The sequence below is a fragment of the Poecilia formosa genome, unplaced genomic scaffold (genome assembly GCF_000485575.1).
Source record: "Poecilia formosa unplaced genomic scaffold, Poecilia_formosa-5.1.2 Scaffold720, whole genome shotgun sequence".
Classification (NCBI taxonomy): Eukaryota; Metazoa; Chordata; class Actinopteri; order Cyprinodontiformes; family Poeciliidae; genus Poecilia; species Poecilia formosa.
Window position 1 is genome coordinate 98171 of NW_006800659.1, and position 22382 is coordinate 120552.

Sequence of the window (22382 nt, forward strand, 5' to 3'; positions counted from 1 at the left end):
ATTATTATTATTATTATTATTATTATTATTATTGTTGTCCCTAAATCAATACCCCAGTGGTCATCCATAATCAACTAATTGCCCAGGTGAATTCTTACAAATATCTTAGAATACAAATTGAAGTGTACACCCGGAAGTGTATTTCCTGACTTGCTGTGCTGAAAAGCTTTTTTTTTTTTCTTTCCCATCATTTGATTAATTGGATAATTTTTAGCATGACGGTGAAACAGAAACGTGGCGTCAGTCAAATGACTTCTTTCACCACAATGACTCCACCCCATGGGGGTTTGTTTTCATCGTCAAATCTCGCCACTCCTCTACGGATGAAGAGAAGGTCCCGCGATAATCCACCGCGAGAACTGGAAGGGCTCATTGTTACATTTTCCTGCCTTCCTCTCCTTCCTGTCTCCGCTCTGGCCCCACTCACACCGCTGTAGAGCCTATTTACTGCACTTACACCCAATGATGAAAACACATTATTTAACATTTTTGTACAGAACAAAGTATGTTTAATTTGGAGATATGGGCTTAATAAAAAAAAAATAAGTACGGTATGTTTAAGGATATTTTTAAAAGACTTGTTTATTTTCAAATAAGTCTCATTAGAACACATATTCTAACTTACTGAGTATGATTGTAGGCCATGTTCTACTATTACAGTGAACCTTGTTTTTTTCTGCCAACTTTCACTCATTTTCCTGCAGTTATTGAATCTACTGTGTAAATGACATGTAGTTAGTCGCTATTTTACCCATCTGTAGAAAATAAATGGCAGACTCTGTTTTACTAATTCATACAATACAATGTTGCCTATAGATAATAATCTGAACAAACTTTGAAAAATATAGCTGTATGTAATTTACCATTATATTAAAGCACTTCCACACATTTCTCACAGCTGCTGTGTGTATGCCATACTGAAAGTTGTTTTTACATCTTGATGGTGCTGGGGGTGTTTTTATGCTTGTTATGATTGTGATTTTTTTATTTTATTTTTTTTTTGTCCCATAGGAGTAGGCCTTGGGTTTCTGCTGAGGTTTACAGTTGGCCCAACTTCTGCTTTGAAAGGGTGGATCCAAATTCCAGGGAATATACTTCTCAATGTGCTTAAGATGTTTTCTCTCCCCCTCATTGTGACAAGCGTGCTTGCAGGCAAGCTAAATATAAATCTAAATTCTTAATGTATTAACTTATTGTTATAGAGATAGATATGAAAGGTGTTCTCTCACTTTTTTGTGGATATTCTGTATGAATATTGCTAAAAACACTTTTTTATATATGTGTCTAGATCTCAATGAGTCTAATTCACAAGAATTTATTTCTTGTCACCTAAAGGTGTTAGAAGATGAAGATCAGTTCAGACATTTAGACTATTGTTAGGCCACATATGAACTCGGATGTTATCCTGTTTCTTGCTCAGGAATCAGATGAAATTCTGGTTCTGCTTTCTTTTCTCAGGTGTAACTGGATTACACACCAAAATGTCCAGGAAAGCAGGCTTGATCACAGGAGCCTTCGTCTGTGGATCTACCTTGTATGCCTCAGCTTATGGTAACTTTATAAAGTGCAGTGTACTTTAACGTAGATTTATAGAGTATCATAGTGTCTATTGTGTTATCAAGTGAGAATGCATTCATCAAAATGCTGCTGTTCATACATTTTTCACTCTACAGAAATAATTTATGCATCAAAATGTAGCTAGGGGTGTCTGCTTTGAGCAAATATTAGAGTAATTGCTGTAGATCTTGCAGTTTTCTCTCAAGTTTTCCCGGAGCACAGGCGTTCGGAGCACAGGTCTCCGGGAACATTTTCTTCCTTGTGTTTCCCTCTTCTGCTTTGCTTAGATCTGTTTGTGTTCAGCTTTCTTCTGGTCTTTTTGTCTTCAGCTCTCGTCTGACCTGTCTCTCTCTTCAACTTCCTTCATTTCTGTCTCTGTATATATAAATATATATATTTTTTACTCTCTCTGGCATCTACTGCAGTGTTCATCCTGCAGGTATGCATTCTCACAACAGTTTTGCAAGGAACAGCAATTTTTCTAGTTGCTTTTGACATCCTGCCTGAGATTTTGTGTTGCAGGGTTGTCTCTGGTGATCACAATAAGGCCTGGTGTAGGATCAGAGTTGGGAGTTGATGAAGAGGATACTATTGTTCCCTTCTCTATGAATTTGATCTTCATGGATATATTGAGGTGAGAGGACAAGTGTTTAATTCAATTCAGCTCAAGTTTAATTGTATACAGCAAATTTCAGCAACAAGGCAGATAAAGGTGTTTTACATCATAAAAACACAAAATCCAAAATCATAGAACACACAGGCAACAATTGAAACATTACATTTTGTCAAGTGCCACCGTTACACATCATAATGTTGGTGAATGTTACACATAACTGTGGTGGCGCATGAACAACGCAAGGCTCGGGTCTCTCAAGAATTAGGGATTTTCTATTTACTTTTGACTGGACTATGCATCCAGAATTGCTCGCCATTGCTGTTCTACAGCAGACAGGAGTTTCTGGACATTTGGACTCAAAACTCCAACAGTTTTATATCCAACAATCACAGAGATCTCCAGAATGCCAGGGGCTGCTCACACTTCCTGGCCAGTGCACGCAGATGGCACCAAGAGCGCAAACAAAGGCAGGGTACACGTGGAGGGCTACGAGCTAAGCTAAAGCTTACGCCACACCGGCTGGCCTTACCCACCATTTTCCTCGTCAATGTCCATTCTCTGGCAAACAAAATGGATGAAATATGGCTCCCCAACACCGATAACAGACGGATTATGAACTCAAATGTCTTATTTTTCTCTGAAACATGATTAACAATAGCTTCCCTGACAATGCTATTGAGTTAGCAGGATACCATACACACTGAACTGACAAAATAGCAGAGATCTCCGGCAAGAACAGCGGAGGAGGTTTGTGCATTTATATAAAAAAAAAAAGCTTGGTGCACAGACAAGAGACAATGCTCATCCAATGTGGAGTTTATAATGGTCAAATGCAGACCTTATTATCTCCCTAGAGAACTCACTTGCATCATACTCACGACAGCATATATCCCCCCGGATGCTAATGACAAGCTGGCTGTGATAGAACTTCATGCAGCCATTAGCAAATACCAGACCAAAAACCCTGAGGCTGCTTTGATTGTTGCTGGTGATTTCAACCACTCCAACTTGAAGATAGTCCTCCCCAAATTCCGCCAATAAGTCACTTGCAACATTAGAGGGGACAAGGCTCTGGACCATGTTTACTCCCATTTGGCTGGAGCACATAAAGCAACACCCGTCCCCCACGTTGGACAATTGGACCATCTCTCCCTTTTCCTCACACCACGATATTCGCCAACATGTGAAACCCACTGTGGAGCAGTACGCCTCATTTGTACTGGACTATATCTCCGTCACCACTGACAGAATTACCACCCAGAAACAGATCACCACGAACCCAATCTATTTCATATAGCCTTAAAGGGCTGCGCCTATACTCATAGAATCTGGGGTTACAATACGTAACCAACGTATGGAAAATCCAATATCCAACTCGAAACTAACCTCACTGCAGTCAGTAACACAATAAAACCACCGAGATAAAGTTTGTTTTGGTCTGTGGCCTGCAAAGATGGCACCGAGCGACTGCACCTAAACGCCCCACAACGTTTTTCCAAAGCTCTATTGACCAATAGCAGACATAGAAGGCAGCTCTCCTCATTAACATAACGATGCAGCAGAAATACAGCAAACGGAAATACAGTGAGCAGAAAAGGGAGAAGCAAATAAAGACAAAGCAAAATATCTATTTTTCTTGACAAAAACGCATGCTTAGGGGAAATAAAAAAGAAAATATATACATTACTTGATGGAAACTCATGTGTAAGGAAAAAGAAAAACTAAGCATATACTTATGCTTTTATTTCTTATTATGTCGGTTTTGGTCCTCCATAGATTGTACCTTAAAAAATAACAGCTAAATGATCAGACAGGGCAATGGTTTTACAGTTACAGTCATTGGAAATATTCACACCCTGACTGATAAACAGGTCCAGTGTGTATCCTTGATTGAGTGTTGCTTGTGTAAAATGTTGAGTCAGACCAAAATTATCAAGAATATCTTCTGGCTTGTAAACATGGATGTTGAAATCTCCCAAAATTATTAAACATAAACATAATCAATGATATATATAAGAGATAAAAGCTCATTAAAGCCAATGAAGAAGTTTTCTACATATCACTAACTCTTTGTAAAGAGTCTATGGACTTTTACCTCAATTCCCAGATATTCCAAAGAGGTAAAATTACCTAAAAAGATTTCATTAGAATTTATGAAATTCTGAAATTCTTAAATATAAAGGCCACGACTCTTCTTTTTTACGGTTTCTATTCTCACCTAAAAAATTGTAATTAGGAGGCGCAGATTCGATTAATAGAGGTGATTCAGCATTGTCATCCAACCATGTGTCTGTCAGGAACATCAACATCAATGAGTGAAGTCATTTACTAATAGTCCTTTTTCTGATCTTATATGTAGCAGAGCCGGCTGAAGTGGCAGATAGTTCCTGAGACTGAGGTTGCTTTAGACAGGGGATGAGTCTAATGTTTAATTTCAGACCACTGCATTTTGTATTTCTGTTTTTTGTTAATTTTCTTCTAGTGATCCGTTTCAAACAATATTCCTGCTTTTCAGCATATTCAGTTTACTGCATAGAGAAATAAAAATAGAGGTTATCTTCATCAGCAACTATGATTTAAAACTGTCTTGGTAGATGTGAAATGATAATATTAAACTCTGGTGAAAATAATATTGTCACGGTTTGTGTCTTTCACATTTACAAGCTCAGTTTTTTTTCTGACTCTCTTTTTACTCCCATAGGAACATGTTTCCAGAGAGCTTCATTCAGGCTTTCTTCGAGCAGGTATGTTTTTATTCAGAACCACAGCTCAGTGTGCAACTTCCTATGTTGGGTCTGGAAGGTTACAAATAGTTCTTTTTTTTTTTCTCAGTACAAGACTGAGGTTGTTTATCTTTCAAAAGATCAAATTGTAATCCCAATGGTGAGTATTTTCTTCTTATCGTTCTTATTCTAGAGCACCTTCCTAAAGCATTGATAGCCCTGGAGCTTTTTCACGTTTTGTCACTTTACAACCCCAAACTTCAAAGTATTTTGTTTAGGTTTTAAGTAGTCAGCCAACACTAAAAAGAGTACTTGACTGTGAAGAGGAAGAAAAATCTGGATGGCTTTAATTTAAAACATGAAAGGAGAGGTGGTGTTTGTTTTAAGCTCACCTCAGGGGCAGTTGTGCCTTTCTGTAGCAGTCATTGAGCAGGAGGGGGGGCACATCACAGGGGAACACAGAGACAAGCAACCATTCAAAACACTTGTACTATTGGTTTAGACAACACCAGATAACACAACAATAGCATTTCTTTGGACAGAGGGTAGAATAATTTCCACATCTTGCCATAAATGTTCTGTTCTATTTAGGCTCGGATTTGACCATAATAATCGAACAGATGGTTGTGCTTTCACCTAAAGCCATCCATTGTCTTCTGGTTGTATATTTAGAGTGACTGTTTTTCTCCAAGGGAATCTTCTCAACTCTTCTGGCCCCCTAAAAACAAGTTTTGATCTTAGATTGTTTGGGATTTAGTGTCATCCATCTTCCTATTAAGACTGTCTGTTGCTTCCCTGCAATAGAAAGGCAAGTGAAGTGTGTATAACTGAATGTGTAGGACTATTGGATGGGTTACATAGCTAAATACACAAATATTTTTTTTCTCTTTATATGCATAATGTTTTTCTAATCCTTGAATTTATTCTATACATTTCACAGTTATCTTATACTTTGGATTTGTCTTTTACAAAATAAAGGCAAATAAAATACATCAAAGTTAATGACTTTAATGTGACTTACTGTGGAAAAGTGATATGTATTGTCCAATATGGTGCTGTACTACTACAGTACTTTTCTTGGAGAGTTAGAGGCAGCATATTTGTGTTTCTAGCCGCAGAATGACAGTGAGATGCTACTGGTAGGCAGCTATATTCCTGAAGCCAACATTATTGGACTGATCATCTGGTCTTTCACCATCGGCATCTTGTTAATCAGGGTGGGAGACAATGCAAAAAGCACTCTGAAGCTCATTCAAATCATCAACGAGTCAGTAAAAATCATAGTCGTCTGGTTCCTGTGGTAAGATAACATTTCAGTATACAATTTCATGCTTTTACCAAATTATATATGTTTAATACACAAAATGTTCTAATCAGTTCAGGTCAGACATAAGAGTAAATTACAATATCAAAGAAATGTGATTTCTGTTTGTGATAAAAATGAATCTGTGGTGAAGTAAATTTAACATAGCTGAAACTGTGAAATCAACAATAAAAGAAAATCAAGTTTGTATCTTTACACAAATATATACAGTATTGAGGTCAAAAATATTTGTTCAAAATTGTTAGTTGTCTGTGGTTCTTTTATATAGGTTCGAGAAAAAGTACCTATCAAAAATTGCATTTTTTTTTCAGAAAATAAATTAAGTACTAAGAGCCTATCTTTTTAAGTTCATTCACAAAACAAAAAGCAATCTTGTTATCTTTACTGTGCTTCTCTCTGTATTTCAAGACACCAACCTAAGCTACCTAAGAGTTCCCAAGCTGTGATTTGAAGTACACTGACAAGTACACACTGCTGTGTCTACTTAAAAGTATGAAGTTAAATTAAGTTAAAGCTTAATGTTCAGGACGTCCCCAGACCTTACTCCATTCCTGCTGAAGCAAACCTGCAACTGATTCTGTGTTGAAAAATAAAATATGCACTATGGTGTGTTTTTAATGTTTAAAGGTTAACAAAAAGCAATGCTGTTGTTGGAGATGTAGGCAGAAAAAATAGATTTGATGAGGTCAACACTGACAGTAGCAAAAAAAAAAAAACAAAACAAACAAAAAAAAACCAACTGTAATAAAAAGTGTGGCTACATTGGTTAAAAATTTTATTTGGGAAAACTCCTTGGGTGAAAAAAGTGAAGACAAAATGTTAACGTGGAAAATACCTGGACAGTTTTTGAACCTTTGAAAATAATAGATCTAACAGAATTTGTATGAAATCCATGAATGAACTGTTTGTGTATTATATTGTTGTAATACTTGTAATTGATTTTCTGCCCCGAATGTAATTTTGCAAAGAACTAATAAAATCTTAGAAAAATAAAAACTTGAACAAACTATCACTTCTTTCCATATTTAAGTTTGAACAGAGAAACAAATAAAAATCAAGTCTTAAGTTTTAAAAACATGATTCTTTTTTTTTTTTTGAGGCAATAAGTTTGCACAATTTTTTAAGTTAGGTGAACTAATTAGATTTTACCGTGTATTTGCATATTTCATTTACATTAACCATGTTGAGTGCATTATACAAAGTTCTGCTTGAACTGATTTACAAAGTTGAATTTACCTTGATTTTATGTTTCAAAGAAATATGTAAGTAATTAAAACAAAGAACAGTCTTGCTTGATCAACATAAATAAATTGTGGAAATAGTTGCTTTAATCTTTCTAAGTAGACAGAAAAGAATGTTTATCATCCTTGTAGGATACCTTGTTTGACAAACAGTTAATCAAAATCAATTTGGAAGACCCATTTATTTAACCTTTTTTCTTGACCGTTTTTTTGATTCAGGTATTTGCCAATTGGAGTATTTTTCCTGATCACAGATAGTGTGTTGGTTGTGGAGGACTGGGGAGATGCCTTTAAACTCGTGAAGTTTGCAGGAGTGGTTTGTATGGCGTACGTCCACTTTGTCTGTTTCAACTTTGTTGCCAAACTGAGATGACTGCTCGTGAGATGGCAGCACTGAACTCTACACAAGAAGGAAAGAAAACTGTTTTCAATGTATTTACAGAAGCGTAGCATTGATTTTGCTGAGATTTTTCTACTTTATGTTTGGTGGATGAAGACACTGCAAAGACCAGTTCTTTTGAATACAATTATTTTCAGCTAATTTACTCCGATACCCCCCAAAAATCCTGTCCAGTTCAAGCAGTTCCCTTTCAGATGTTGTGTATGGCCTGAGAGGTTTGTTAGAGAACTTTAGTGAACAAAAGGCATGATGAACACCAAGAGACTCAGCAGACAGGTCAGGGAGAAAGTTCAGGAGTCAGAGTTAGTTTCTAAAACAATATCCGAAGATAAGGAAGAGGAGGAGGGTTAAGGGCTCTGCATAGTTGAGCTGACCTACCAAAATCAGTTCTCGTTGTGCCGCTGCTGACAAGATCTGGGCTGGAGGTGAGCGGCTGTGAATAGAAGTTACTGCAGAACCTCAACTGATAAAGGCAGATTCAGTCCATCGGAGCATTTGGAGCTCACAAAATATCACATGACCCTTAGCGAAAATAATATACCTATAATTTGGACCATAACATAAAGTCAATCATGCCACAATTAAATAAATCAAGATGTCCCAAAATAAGAGGCTGTCCGGCATATGGGTGTACCAGGGGATTTCTTGGTGGACCTCTCCATTAGTGGGCTGGTGGACTGTCCATGCAGTGGTGGTTTATTATATGGGTGACATGTGCAACTGCCCAGGGCAGCATCTCATGGGGGTGGACATGAGCACACCAGGTTAATTGGCCGAGCTTAAAATAAATCACTGATTGTGCCTTGAGGACAAAGGTCCACACTGACCTGCATATTTTAGATGTTCCCCTGCTTCAACACACCTCATTCAGATGATTGCAATTCAGCAAAACTATTGAAATCATGTGTGCTGAAGCAGGGGAACATCTAAAACATGCAGGTCAGTGGCCTTGAGGACCAGGGTTGGGAAACACTGGTCTAGACCAATATCCTTTTGATAATATGTGGCAGAAAGCTTTGTGTTAACACTCTCCATCTAATCTGAGCTTATAGTATTTTGCAGAGAACAATGTGACAAATGCGTCTATGAAAGAGCAAAGCTGGTGGAAACATGACCCAACAGGCTACAGATGTAGCAACAGGTTGATCTACAAAGTATGGACTCATTGAGGCTGAATAGTGATGCACAAACATCTTCGTGGATGTTACTGTGCAACAATGAATCATTTTCCTTGCACTTTGCAATGACGCACAGCTATGTATTAGCATATCTAGTCCCCCCAAACACATGACAACCAATTTTGTCATGTGGTTTACCATGTCAAAATTCATAAGTGTCAAAGTTGAAGGCCAGTGAATAGCTCTTTGTGTCTTGATAACACAGCGCATGACTCTAATGAAAGTTTGTTGTCTCTTTCAGACATGGATGCTACGCCTTTATTATTCTGCCCACGTTTTTTTTTTTGTTAGTCAGACGGAACCCCATTCACATCTACAGGAAGATCTCCAAGGCTATGATGACTGCATTTATCATCTCATCCAGGTGAGATGTTCTGTTTGTTTGTTGTCAAAGAGTGACACTTTTCTAGTTTCCACATATGAACGGTGCACCAATAAAGGATGTGCTTTCTGCCAAAGCACCGCCACTCTACCTATTGCCCTTCAATGTTGTGAAGAGAACGTGAAGGTCAATAAGAAACTCCTCCGCCTCATATTGCCCATTACCGTCGGCATCAATATGAACGGGACAACACTGTACGAAGTGATCGCTTCCATCTTTATTACTCAGATAAATGACATCAAGCTGGACATCAGCCAGATAATCGCCATTTGGTAAGCTGCTTCCTTGAAGTGTCTGGAATTGAGAAAAGGTGCATGCTGGGATTGTTAAGAGAAAAGGCTTGACACAATTGCGTGTTTCAGTTGATGTAGTCTGTGTTTGGTTTGCAGCTTGTGTAGTGCCTTTGTCACCTTTGGAACTGCAGGGGTCCCAGCAAAAGGAGCTGTGACCACTATCATGGTTCTGACATCTGTGGGACTCCCTGCAAAGGATGCTGTCCATCTGGTGGTGTTTGAATGGCTTCTGTAAGTTCAACTTGATGCTCAACAGCCTGCCACTTGTGTTTAAGAAGTACTTTAACCATCAAACCGTGTCGTCACCCTGGATGGAGTTATGCTGGTCTGCTATCAAAAAGCTTGCAGTTATTTTTGACCAGGACATGATTTTTAATTTGCATTATAAACAAATGTCTAGGATAGCCTACTTGTGGGGAGATCCTGGGGAGCAATGATTGATAAAACTACACTTTGTGACTGATGTTACTAGGAATTGTCTGAACTGGAGAAGAGCTCACTGTTGTAGAGTGGGGAAGAGAAAACCTTCAAGAAAACATAGTTGAATAACAGCAAGTTTGTTCTCCTCTTATGTCCCCTTCAGAGACCACTTCACTACCATGGTGAATATTCTCACAAACATGATGGGTGTGATTGTCATCCATTTTTTATGGGAAGCCGACATGCTAGCCTTGGAAGAAAGACAAAGGTAATTGAAATAATTAAAATGATGTGTTCTTTCGCAAAGACACAATGTTGCCAGAAGTATTTGAATCCCAATCGAAATCATTGAATTCAGGTGTTCCACCTGAATTCCACCTGTAGCTACAGGTGGATTTCATACACCTGTAGCTACAGGTGTATGAAATCCAGCATTGAGACTGAACAAATGGGGTGTTCTGAGAAAGAACAGTGAATACGAGTGTCTTCCCAAGATAGGATGCTCCCATCTCAGCACCACACATTTCCTGGAAATGGTTCAGGCGTGTTGTCTGGCGTTTCAAGTCCTGCCTCAAAATTATGATAAAAAGGTGCAGCAAAGACTTTCCTCCCTAGACTCTGGAAGACAATATGACTCTCCGCAGAGCTTCTTCTGGCCCTTTACCTCTGATGTGCAGAGAATTTCTTCACAAATGCTAACTAGCAGGTTGCAAAGAAGAAGGTTCTCCAAAAGGTTACTATAAAGGTCATCAAATTATTAACTGCGCTATCCCCACCCTCCATGAACTCTGCAATTCCTACCTTTTGACCTTTACACTTTTTTTTATATCTTCAAACCCAAAAAAGCACAAATTAAAATTTTGATAACGTTTTTATTAATATCTTTAGAATTATGTATGAGTTGGCTATCTTGGATAGAAGTGCCGAGTTTGACCATATTTTGGCCGTTTACAGCCTCCGCATTTGATCAAGCTCCTCCTAGAGATTTCAATCGATCAGTTTCAAACTTGATCATTTTGTTCATAAGGCATGGCCATGCATGCTTAAGGGACGTGGTCAGGCCTCAGAGTTTGAAATCTTTCACCATTAAACACAAAACTGTAATATCTCTTACACAAAAACTCTCCAAGACACCAAACCTTCAGTGATTGATCCACATCTGGGTCTCTACAACACTCAATTGTCAAATCAATCTTGTCAGGACTAAAAAAAATATCTTGGACCCTTGGTTGAAACCCAGCAGGAGGTCGGGTATTTTGCGTCATTTTTTTCTTTTTTAAGACACATTAAGTGTGTTTAAAATGACAAATTTAAGTCAGTCTTACACAAATCACTTAGTTTACTTTAAAAAAAAAGAAGGAAACTAATAAATTATCTCTTTTTTACCAGTTTTTTTTTTTTGGCTCAGGCAGCCTTTATTTGAGAGCAGTTAGACAGGAAAGTAGGTAATAACAGAGAGGAAAGATGGAATCATGGCCCACAGGGGTTGTTTGCCCAGGGCACCAAACAAGCTATGATGTGTCTCATAACATACTGTCACAACACAGTGAGTTTCATAAATGTAAAAAACAAAATTTTTATAAAAGTTTAATACTGCAACTTTAATGGTTTGTGTATTATTCACTCTTAAACCAACATAACAATGATCTAAATGACTCAGAATGTTTGGAGTATTTTTCTCTGAAAGGTTTCATAAAATATTCGGACAGATTCTGGTGAAAACAAATCTGGAATGTAGATTGTTATAAGTCATTTCCACTAAGTGGTAAGATATGGAGTACTTTAGTCCAGAGGTTCCCAAACTGTGGGGCGCGCCCCCTACGGGGGGCGCCGTGTCATTGCAGGGGGGGCGCGGGAAGCCGTCTGGATGAAAAACAAACAAAACATGAACACTGTATGCTCTGGGTTTTTACCTTAGAATGGCCAACTCTCTGTTATTCTTCTGTCAATTTCATACAGTAGAGGCTTCCACACTTCCCATATTTGTGTCCTCTGTCACTTTTATCAGCAGTTAAAACTGTTTAATCCGTTGTTAACATGTTGTAACCTGTTTTTCCGAGCCGCCTTTAAACGCAACATGAGCGCTACAACGCTCGCGCTGGGTTTACACCTGGGAAGGAAACCTGCTGCTGCTGGGCGGAGCTACGTAGGTTTGTGTTAGAATCACGGCAGCAAACCAGCAAAACGCAAAGAACTTTTCACAGTTTTTCCCTCCAAACTAACCGACTGAGTTGAGTAAAGCTGTTGGATGCAGGTAATGTTAGCTAAAAGATGACTAGCTAACATCAATACAGAACCTTAAGCTTAACAAGCACCTTGTAGGCTACCGATGTTGGTGTCTATTTTCAGCTACATACATTCATTTTGCCCCCCAAAAAGTCGATGCACACCCCCGTCCCTTCCCGTCACACGCGTCGTTTCAACCAGACAGCCATTTGTAATCCATAGGGGGGGCGCAGAAAATGTTTGGAAACCACTGGGGGGGGCGCAGAAGAAAAAGTTTGGGAACCACTGTTTTAGTCACAGTTGATCTGCATTATCATTGATTGTGTTTTCCATTTTCCTTGTTAGGACTGATAAGGTTCGTTCCAACAATGACCTCGAGCTGGACTTAACCTGTTTGGAGCCTGATGACGACCTCATCCCATCCGCCTCCTCCCCATCAGGATCCATTTCACCTAAGTGAGGGGATCGTCTCAGAACCATATTAACACCAACAAGCTGAAATCTCAGGACAGGGACGTCACCATCCTGGGGTGTCTGAGCTGATCATTTCCCTGTTTTCTTATAGTTGTTGCTAGTTGGATGGTGTCATATCACTTTACTCATCTGTATTTATTTTCCATTTCACTTTGGTTTTTGCCACTTTTAAATTATATATTTATATGTTCCTAATGTATTTATTTGAAAATTGTTAATAATTATAAACATTGTTATGTGTTTGAAGATAATTCATCTTCAGTATTCTAGATTTTATTGTTATTTATCATTTTTGCATGTTTACAATGCATGGACTTTACCATTTTTATGAATTTTAGCTTTCTCTTTATATAATAGAAATATTTCTCCAGTGTTTCCTCTCTAATCAATACGAGCTGCCACAGTTCCTTATCTTCTACAATTGATTTCCTCCCACTAATAAATCACATTTGTTTATTAACAATACTTACCTGTTTTATCTGTTTGTGGATCATTTCATTGTGTGTCTAGTGGTTAAATGCCTGTCTTTCTGTTTTTAACCTCTGTAACTTTGTATTAGACTTGAATGTATGACAAGTGTTCTATACACAACATTTGACTGATTGATTGATACAATATTTTGTAAACAAATAGCCCTTTACGTTGCATGAAAAGTTTTACTGCTTTCAAATGGGAATTGTCACATCCTCTGAACGCAGGTTGTGCTAGCTGCAGTGTAGCAGAAAGTGAGTTTCTGCTGCTGCTCTCAGAGAGAGCGCTGAGAGCAAGTTTTCTCTCTTGCATGCTCTCAGTTGTGGCACCAGGGGGTGCTATAGCGCCCACTGGAAAACTCATACCCCCCCCAACAATATCAGATTTATTTTTTTTAATACGTGGTTATTGTAATATTTTCCTTGCAAAACACAATTAATTTAGAAAAACAACCAATGATTGCATATTGAGAATTTTAAAAACCCTATCTCGCAACCGGAAATGAACTTGTATGCCTGTTTTCACCTCCAGTAAACAATTGAAAAGAGCATGTAATGTGAAAAAGGATAATTTTCTACAACCCAAATTTCCAAGGATGGAATCAACAGCTCAAGAAAAAACTGTGGACAAAACAGAACAAAATACAAAATATAATAATATAAAATTGCAGCTTTAAGCTCACTGAAGCCAAAAAGTTGAATTACTCAAGTGAAATAACAACACAAGGTACAAGAGTAAATTTGACTGCATATTTTAAATGGAATTCATAAGAAAAATAAATAACATTAATAAATAGCAGCAAATATTTACAGCAAAATGTTACAGTGGTAAAGTTGTATTCATTACAACCTTTGTTATAATGAATTCAACAAATGTTAAAATCAATAGAAAAATATAGGAAATAAATTTTACTGTCTTGTCCAAAATGATCGACTACGTCAAATTTTTCATGAATACCAAAGAACAGACTCAAGATGTCAAAATAAATTCACAATTCTTGTCTTTATTAATAAACCCGTTTGGTGCCCTGGGCAAATAAAATGGATTGAATTACAACACATTAAATGAATCTGATACAACCTGGAACAATTTACTGGAGTATATTTTTTCATATAAATGTCACACAGGATTAAATAACATAAATATTTCAATGAGTTTCCAAGGACACAGTTTTTAAGATACAAACTCAACATGATTGTAGTAAGTAATAGCAAACTAATTCAAACAGTATTTGCAAGCTCTGTTTAAATTATTAGAAAAAAGTATCAAACTGTTTCACTTTCACTCACGGGCAGAGGACGGTGTATCAGTACATTGTAGCGTCTCTTAGAAAATACGCAAGTCTTAGAAAAATGCTGTCGGGTTCAAGGCTACACACAGCTACTGTCTGTTAAGTTGATGTAAGCAGGAGAAGGCTACTGAAGGGTTATTTGAAAAACGCATTTGTTAAATGTTCACAGGTATAATACACTTTGCACCTAACAAAAGCAAGAGCGTGTTTTCTTTTTCTGCTGGACCACAGGACCAAGGAAGACCACAGCGTGCACCTTCAGATCATTACAGCAGTATAATCTGTTTCCAAAAATGTATATATTTTTTAGATGCATAAAAAGGCCAAGACATTAGATATTAGTTTCATGCATCTTTATTCACAGTTTTTTTCTCCTTTAAACACAGCTTTATAACTGCTTAAGTAATTACATGGATTTTATGGGAACTTTCCAAAACCAACAACAAATCAGCCACAAGTGATTCGTACCACAGCAGCACAAAGGTTAGACACGAGGCAGCAGGAAGCTAAATTCCCCATCTTCAGCCTTTCTGTGACTGTCTGAAAATGGGTTATCTATGTTGCACAGCTTCTGACCTGCTGACCCATTGTCAGCAGGAGCAGAGGTGGCCACAGTGATTTTATTATTCCATTTTATTGTCTGATTAAAGTGTAGAAAGAGCACAGTATTATGAGACTGTGATGGCGGGGCATGGTATTATTTCCAGCTGCAGAGTAGAGTTGATAAAGTGGAGCAGGGAACAGCACCAGGATGAGGGTGATCGGCACAAGCTGTGCCGGGTTTCTGGTCCGTCTCTCCTGTTCTTAGTTATAGTAGGGAGCTGGGGTTCAGACAGAAAAACCAGCGAAACTTAAGAGGTTAGGAGTTGTGTTTGGGAATCAAAAATAAAGAATAAACATCGCTAAAGGTTGCTTGGGGTTATTTTTGAAGGGGAACCCAACAGCACGTTCACAGAGCTCCTCAATGGTTAACTTACGTTTATTCTGTTTATCAGAAATTTGCTCCATTAAAGGTCTATAATAGAAAACAGGGCATATCTAGCCAAACTTCCTGCATAACAGAAGCTATGTCACAGGAGTTGAAGATGAAATCTTTCCACTTCGACCTACTTACTTGGTGTGATCTTATCAAGCCCTGGCCAGGCGGGAACGTAGTAACGAGGCAAGGTGCCCTCCATGAGTCTTTCCATCCAAAGCCCCAGACGGTCCAGTTTGTGGTGAATCTGCAGGGTGGATGTGCTGCGGGACCGACTGGATTTGCGTTGAGGATGACCGTCACGGGAACCGGGCCTCGGCTTGCCCACTGACATCCCTGCTTCATCTTCAGACGACTTCCCGTCGAGGTCCTCTCCGGTGTAGACCGGCTTGAAGAGACACAAATACTTTTTGTGGCCGTTCAGGGCCAGCACAAACCCGGTGTAGTCCGTTTTACGGCTCCCGCTGTCATCCTCGTCCGCATCGATCTGCGCCGCGTCCTGTGCGTACTCCAGCAGCGTGCTCATCCACTCGCCGTGCTTGTCGAGGTTCAGGAAGGAGAAGTGCAGCGTCTGGGTCCTGCAGAGGAAAAGGAGTAATGAGAACGCGTGTCTAAATTTCACCCGTAAAACTCATACGGCGCGTAAAGTTCATTGAGAGTTTACCCTGTGAAAGAATACACCTCTTTGGCAAACTTGCTAAGAAGGATATTTTTGGAGGCATCAGTGAGAACCAGGACTATATTGATGTGTCCAGGTCTCAGCTTCACCAGGTTGCTGATGTAGGTGATGTTGGTCAGCTCTGTCACCTCCACAAAATTCTTTTTTGGAGGTCGGCTGAAATGAATAGCAACACAAAGCTTAAAAAAAAAAAAGGCATAAGTCTTTAATTTAATCCATGGTTGCTTGAGGAGTATTCTTGCCTCCCTGATGATCCATTTTCTGCCTTGGTTCCATCCTTCACCTTTGGTTTCATCTGTTTATCTTCACTGGAGTCACTGCAACCAGAGGAATTATACCCGTGTTTTTGCTTTTCATCTCTTGCGTTTTACTCAGAACCCCGCAGACAGAACCCACCTGAAGGCCTGGATCACCACAGTTCCAAACAAGATGAACAAAGCAGAGAAGATGAGGGACAGAAGAGGCATCATCTCACGCCTGAAAGTGAATAATTTCACAGTTGGAAAGTTTCTCTCATAAAATATGCTTTTAAACTAAAAGCGATTGCCTACCAGTTGTTATGAAGAATATCATCAATAACTTCTGAGAGGTAGTCATAAGACGCATAGATCCACCGGACTACAAACATCTAACGAGGAAAAATACGAACAGCGCTGAGAGACAGAACAGCTGTTTGGCTTTAAGTAACCACTGCAATGCAACCACTGTCTTCAAAATGATCGTACCGAAGCAAACTCGTTGTTGAGTTCAGGCAGCATGGCATCATGTATGAGGATGGACGGGTCCTTCTGAAGTCGTTCCAGTTCCTCCAGGAGACGCAGCTTGTCCTCCTCACTGCCGTTCCAGGCCGTAACTGGCTTGAACAAAGCTTTGCCGGCTGTGTTTCGCCTCTCCAGTATTACCACCTGCGCACGCACACACAGACACACAAGAACCCACAAATTAAAACCTAAAGAAGGACAGAAAGAAGGGAGTTAAAGGAAAAGGATTCAAAGACGGACAAAGGAAAGATTCAAGAAGGTACGGAAGTAAAGACCGAAGGACGGAAGGAAGCAAAGCACAAAGCATAAGTGAGGAAGGAAGGAAGGAAAGATAAAAAGAAGGAAGGATACAAGGTACCACCATCGCAATGGTAGAACACGATAGTCCTGTAACTGCTGGGTTGCTGACAAAACCTACTCATTTGACAGGCGACATCATGCCAATTGGAAACAAAAAGAACCAATAATGGAAAAGGCACTGCAGTTTATCACTACCTCTATGAGTACTGGACCCTCATTTCATCGCAGAATGAACCAGAGTGAACGGAAAATGGAGCATCCAGCATCTAAGCTCAATGACTGAAATCAACAATGCGTGGAAGAAATCCCCAAAACCAATGTTAAGTGCAGACTTTAAATACTTTCAAATGTTTGTACTATTTCGTTACGATGCTTTTGTACATGCTGTTTGGGGCACCGTACCTGCGGCGTTGACTGAGAGCTGTCCTCACTGTGCATGAGGATGTCACAGAGTGGTTGCTGCAGCCGTTGGTACACATAAGCAAACCTCACAACATCCCTTGTGTTGGTAGATGCAAATGAGAGAAATTCCTGATTTCCAGAGGAATATGTCTCTTCATCTGTTGTCATCAACAGAACACAGTATCTGAGGAGACCAGAGGCCAAAGAATAAACTCAGAAAAGAAAGGCCTGAAAATGTGATAACACTGACATCAATTAGATCTCCTTACTTCCTGCGTCTGTGGAACTGTTTGACCGGACAGAGCTCATCAAAGAGCTTCTGATTGACGAGCCGTGGTGCAAGGAGGAACTTGTTGTTTGACATGAACTCATCGATGATTTGTTTCTTCATTCCTTTAGCCTGCAGAGCGAGGAGATGCTGCATTTTAACTACATGCTAAGAGAAACCTCTCTAATACCAAACAATGACAGAAAGACATCAGATTTTTGCACGTGTTGCTTTAAAGTACTTGTATAATGTCAGCAGGCTTGTCCGTGTTCTCCTTGAAGACCAGCATGGTCGGAGCATAAGTGTTAATGTTAAACCGTTTCTGCAGTTCGGCCGTCTCCGCAAGGCCCTGGTCCACATAACCAAACTGCAGGTAGTCCTTGTAAGCAAACGCTGCCAGCTACGAAGACATAATCATAAGTTAACAGCCGCCATGGCTACATTCGTGAAACCTCAAATTTATTTTGCATTAACAAAAATGACTGGAACCTACTTTGAACAACAGAGGGACAGCAGGAACTTGATCAAACAGAAGCACGTGTGGCTTGTTGAGCTCATGCCAGCTGTTTAAGAACTGCTGCTCATTTTTGTCGGTGATCTGAAGTACAGAAAATATACAACGCTGCGTGCATTTCTTTTCATTTGATGAAATGTACATCAGGCTGATTAGGCACTGATATATTTACCCTCTCCACAACTCTCTGAGGGAGGAGGTCTTCAACAAACTGCCTCAGGTGTTCTTTTGCTACGGCATAATGGAAAAACGTCACCTTTCCACTGATAACACCCAGTATGGACGGGGTGCGGTGGGCGCCGAGGTGATTGGCTAAACGCCTCTCGTAGCCAACGTCGACCACACCTATTCCGACGCCTGCAAAAGCCAAGACATTTACAAATACGTTTCTATTTTCTCAACCGACTAAAGCAGTTCAATGTGGCTCAGAGGTTGAATTTCAGACCTAGACCCTCCATCTCTTGCACCACTTCCTTCCACACGGGCTCGATGTGGATGCAGCTGAAGCACCAGTCGGATGTGATCTTTATCAGGTACGGCCTCCTGTAGCTGTCGGGCACCACCTCGCTGACGTACTGGCTGAAGTGCAGCGTGTACTTGCTGTCGGTGAAGTCCCTGTGGTTCTTAGTGTTGAATGGGAAGTTGAAGAAGGACTCGTCGAAGTAGAAGTTGTCTTGGCGATGTCTGTATCGGCTGCTGCTGTAGGCTTGGGTGTCATCAGTCTGCCCATAGCGGTCATAGTTGGCACGTCTGTCCTCGCTGGACAGGATCTGGATTGCAGACCAAGCAGCTATTAGCTTAGATGACATTTTGCAGTCACACACGCATTGTTCAGACGCAAGTGTTGAGTTGGGTCTTTAATGATGCCTTTTTGACACAAATTTTTCTGGCAGTAAATCAGATGCTCAGTATGACGCTGCTTCCACCATGCTAGATAGGAATGTTTGTAGGTTTGAAAGTCTCACTTTATCCTCACTTCCACTGAGCACTGCGACACAAGCCCAAGTTGGTGTGGTGAAGTACACTATTTTGTCTATTTTTGATGTAAAAGCAGCCCCTACCTCCTACCCATATTCCTACCCATACTACGGCCTCTTTGACCAGTAGGACAACGGTACGGTACTGTTAGGGTGGACCTATTGGTGTCATACAGTACAGTCTATTGATTGGGGCGGGGGGGGGTAGAAAAATGTTTAAATATGTATATGATGTTTAAATATTTGTTGTTGCACTAGTAGTATGACACCATGTTGGGAAAGCCTGCAGAACTATTAAAACTAAACGTCTTTTTAAAAATTGACAAGAAAGTCTGGCTTCTTGGAATGAAAGGACATAAAAGTATGTAGACAAACCTCATAAGACTTTGTGATCTTGATGAACATGTCCTCAGCACCTGGATCTTTGTTTTTGTCAGGATGCCTTGAGAAGGACAAGTTCATTAGCTATGATCTGAGAAGAGTCCAGTGAGAGTGATAGCATTTTGGAAAAAAAACTCACCATTCCTTAGCGAGGCGCTTGTAGACCTTCTTGATCTCTGCCTGGCTTGCACTCCTGGTTACTCCTAGTATTTTGTAGGGGTCCATCTCAGGGGCTGCGTGGCTTGTTCCTGCCAGTAGGACAGAGAGGACCACCACAGCCATCACAGCCAAAGGTGGATTCATGTTTGACCCAGCCATCGGTCACCTTCAACCCATCAAAGAAACCACATATAAAGTCATATGTTAAAACAAAAAAAAAAAAAAAAGACCTTTTGAATCTTTTTGTGAAATTCAAACAATTTGAATGTTTCAGAAATTCAAACTGTTTGAGGAAAATGCGCTTTCTGCTGAGGAATAAAGAAGGATGCCCCCACATTTATTCCCGTTTAAATTACCTAAAATCCCAAACAGTTGTATTACACCAGTTGATGAGCATAATCATTACTTGGCATTTTGTAGGAGGGTTTTCACTCTTTAAACTTTAGATATTTAGTTTGGGGTCCAACAGGATTTCTTTGCTGCAGCTGCACATGGTCAGCTCACCACAGAATCCACTGTGAATTCCACCAACAATCGGCAGGAGCTTGAGGAAAATATGAAATCTGTAAAAATATATAAGCTGAAACAGAATTGGACCATGAAACATGAAAATGATACAACACCCAAGTAAATTCACTACGGACTTGCTAATACACTTCCCTCCTGAGGGACAAGATATTAGATTTCTATTCTACGACAACCACAGAACAAAAAACAACAAAAATGCAAATCCTAGGCTATACTAAAGCTTAGACCTAACTTTTTAAGATGCTGTGTGGTGAGACAAGAAACCCCTTGAACATCTCACAGCTGACAATGTGGAATGGAGCAAATTTCTTTTAGAGTGATGATGCAAATTATTAAACTCTGTGGCTTTCCAAATCAACAAAAGTTATTTCTACTTCACTTGCTGGAAATTATTGAATAGTAATACTATTACTTCTACTAGAATGGCATTCAATAAGCACATGGATAAAGTCAAATGATTGCGAATTAGCTTAAAATTCACAATCATTTGACATATGAAGTCAAATGATTGTGACACACTGAAGTTATTTCAGTAAGAGTAGCTGTTGGAAGTAGAACATCCGTTTTTTTCTAAATTGGATGAGTTTTGTTAATATATTTTGTTTAATGAATAAAATAAATTAAACTATTTTAGGTGTTAGTAAATCACTTCCTTCCCAGATATATATAAAAAAGAGAGATATATCAATATGTGATCATTTCTTGTGCGTGCGTCAATGTTTTCACGTCTGTGTATTGCCATATTTTTTATCATTATTATCAACCCCCCATAAAACTAGACCGTAGTACTTGACATCATGGTTCAGCTTATACGCTTGTTAATGTGATACAGCGGTTTATCCAAAACGGTGAAGATTACCTAAACCACAACTGCTTACAAAAATAAATGACACAGCAGCGGACTGTAAGAATTTAACCGAATGTTTTAAAGCTGTGACATCAATGTAATCCCTCTTGAATAACGCGTGTATGCTAATTTTGTTAAGGATTAGTTACCACAGGGGCTGCAGCTTCTCCAGCTTGCTTCAGTCACCCCGGCTTGATGCAGTCAACCAGTGCAACGCCACATACTTAGGATACATATGGTTCCTTTCCAGATCCTCGTCCCTGGTTAAAATTAATGTGTAAAGACCACAGACTGCACTAGAGGTTAATGTACTGGGCGTGTTCCGCAGCATCCTACAGTACCTCCAGCACTGGCTAATGATAATCTGCTACTGCGAAGCAAGAGGCCAGGAGGAGGCGCCATTTCTCGAAAGTCGCTTTGGGAAATTGAGTAGTCTGCGATTCCGCCATGTTGTGAGTGGCAGTTTCTTCATAGACCCTAGAAACTTGGGTTTTCGAATAAAAAAAACACTAAAGTCAACACCTTCAACAAACTTTAATTAATTGTTTTTATATACAATTAGATATGTAAGTTGTAACATCAATGATAGTAAATGATTATACATAAATTAACTCAAACTCAAATAAGACTTAGTTTATAATATTATTATTATTATTATGTACAATTATCTCAAGTTAGATTTCGAGTCAAAGCTATTTTCAGTCAACCAGGAAGTCAGATAGAATTTAATAGAACAGCCTTTATGGCCACACAGTTGGGAAATTCAGGTGTAACAACATAATCAATATATTTTGGTTCACACAGAAGATCAAAAAGTGTTAGAAATATACATGTAAGTATATGACAAAATCAACCATAATAATGTACAAGTTTATTACATTACACATACTGCCGTTATCAGAAATAGAAATATAATAGGAAAATGTACAACGGGTACTAGTTTTGCTAGCGAAAACTTCGGACTATTTCTAATTTTTATTTAGATTTTTTTTTA

General features: G+C 39.2%; 2 protein-coding genes across 3 annotated transcripts in view; one reads left to right on the top strand and one right to left on the bottom strand.

Moving 5' to 3' along the window:
• LOC107834683 (excitatory amino acid transporter 3-like) overlaps positions 1-13299 on the top strand; it is a 109421-nt gene extending 96122 nt beyond the window's left edge. Inside the window, exons 7-14 of one of the 2 annotated variants that reach the window (XM_016666403.1) lie at positions 5019-5056; positions 6009-6196; positions 7681-7788; positions 9281-9403; positions 9499-9693; positions 9811-9945; positions 10298-10402; positions 12706-13299. In XM_016666403.1, the coding sequence (XP_016521889.1) occupies positions 5019-5056; positions 6009-6196; positions 7681-7788; positions 9281-9403; positions 9499-9693; positions 9811-9945; positions 10298-10402; positions 12706-12820 (1007 nt within the window). In that variant the 3' untranslated portion in view covers positions 12821-13299. The remainder of the gene's footprint in view (positions 1-5018; positions 5057-6008; positions 6197-7680; positions 7789-9280; positions 9404-9498; positions 9694-9810; positions 9946-10297; positions 10403-12705) is intronic. The other variant, XM_016666402.1, reaches the window with a different exon arrangement.
• A 989-nt stretch (positions 13300-14288) lies between these two features.
• On the bottom strand, positions 14289-21792 carry LOC103131121 (dnaJ homolog subfamily C member 16). Its single transcript, XM_007542693.2, has 15 exons — positions 21538-21792; positions 19994-20179; positions 19849-19915; positions 18942-19266; positions 18669-18853; positions 18476-18580; positions 18224-18382; positions 17984-18114; positions 17715-17898; positions 16977-17156; positions 16803-16879; positions 16648-16728; positions 16494-16568; positions 16237-16407; positions 14289-16150 (listed from the first exon to the last, which is right to left on the bottom strand). The coding sequence occupies exons 2-15, from the start codon at positions 20170-20172 to the stop codon at positions 15703-15705; spliced, it is 2367 nt and encodes a 788-aa protein (XP_007542755.1). The 5' UTR covers positions 20173-20179; positions 21538-21792; the 3' UTR covers positions 14289-15702.
• Between the last annotated feature and the right edge of the window lie 590 nt (positions 21793-22382).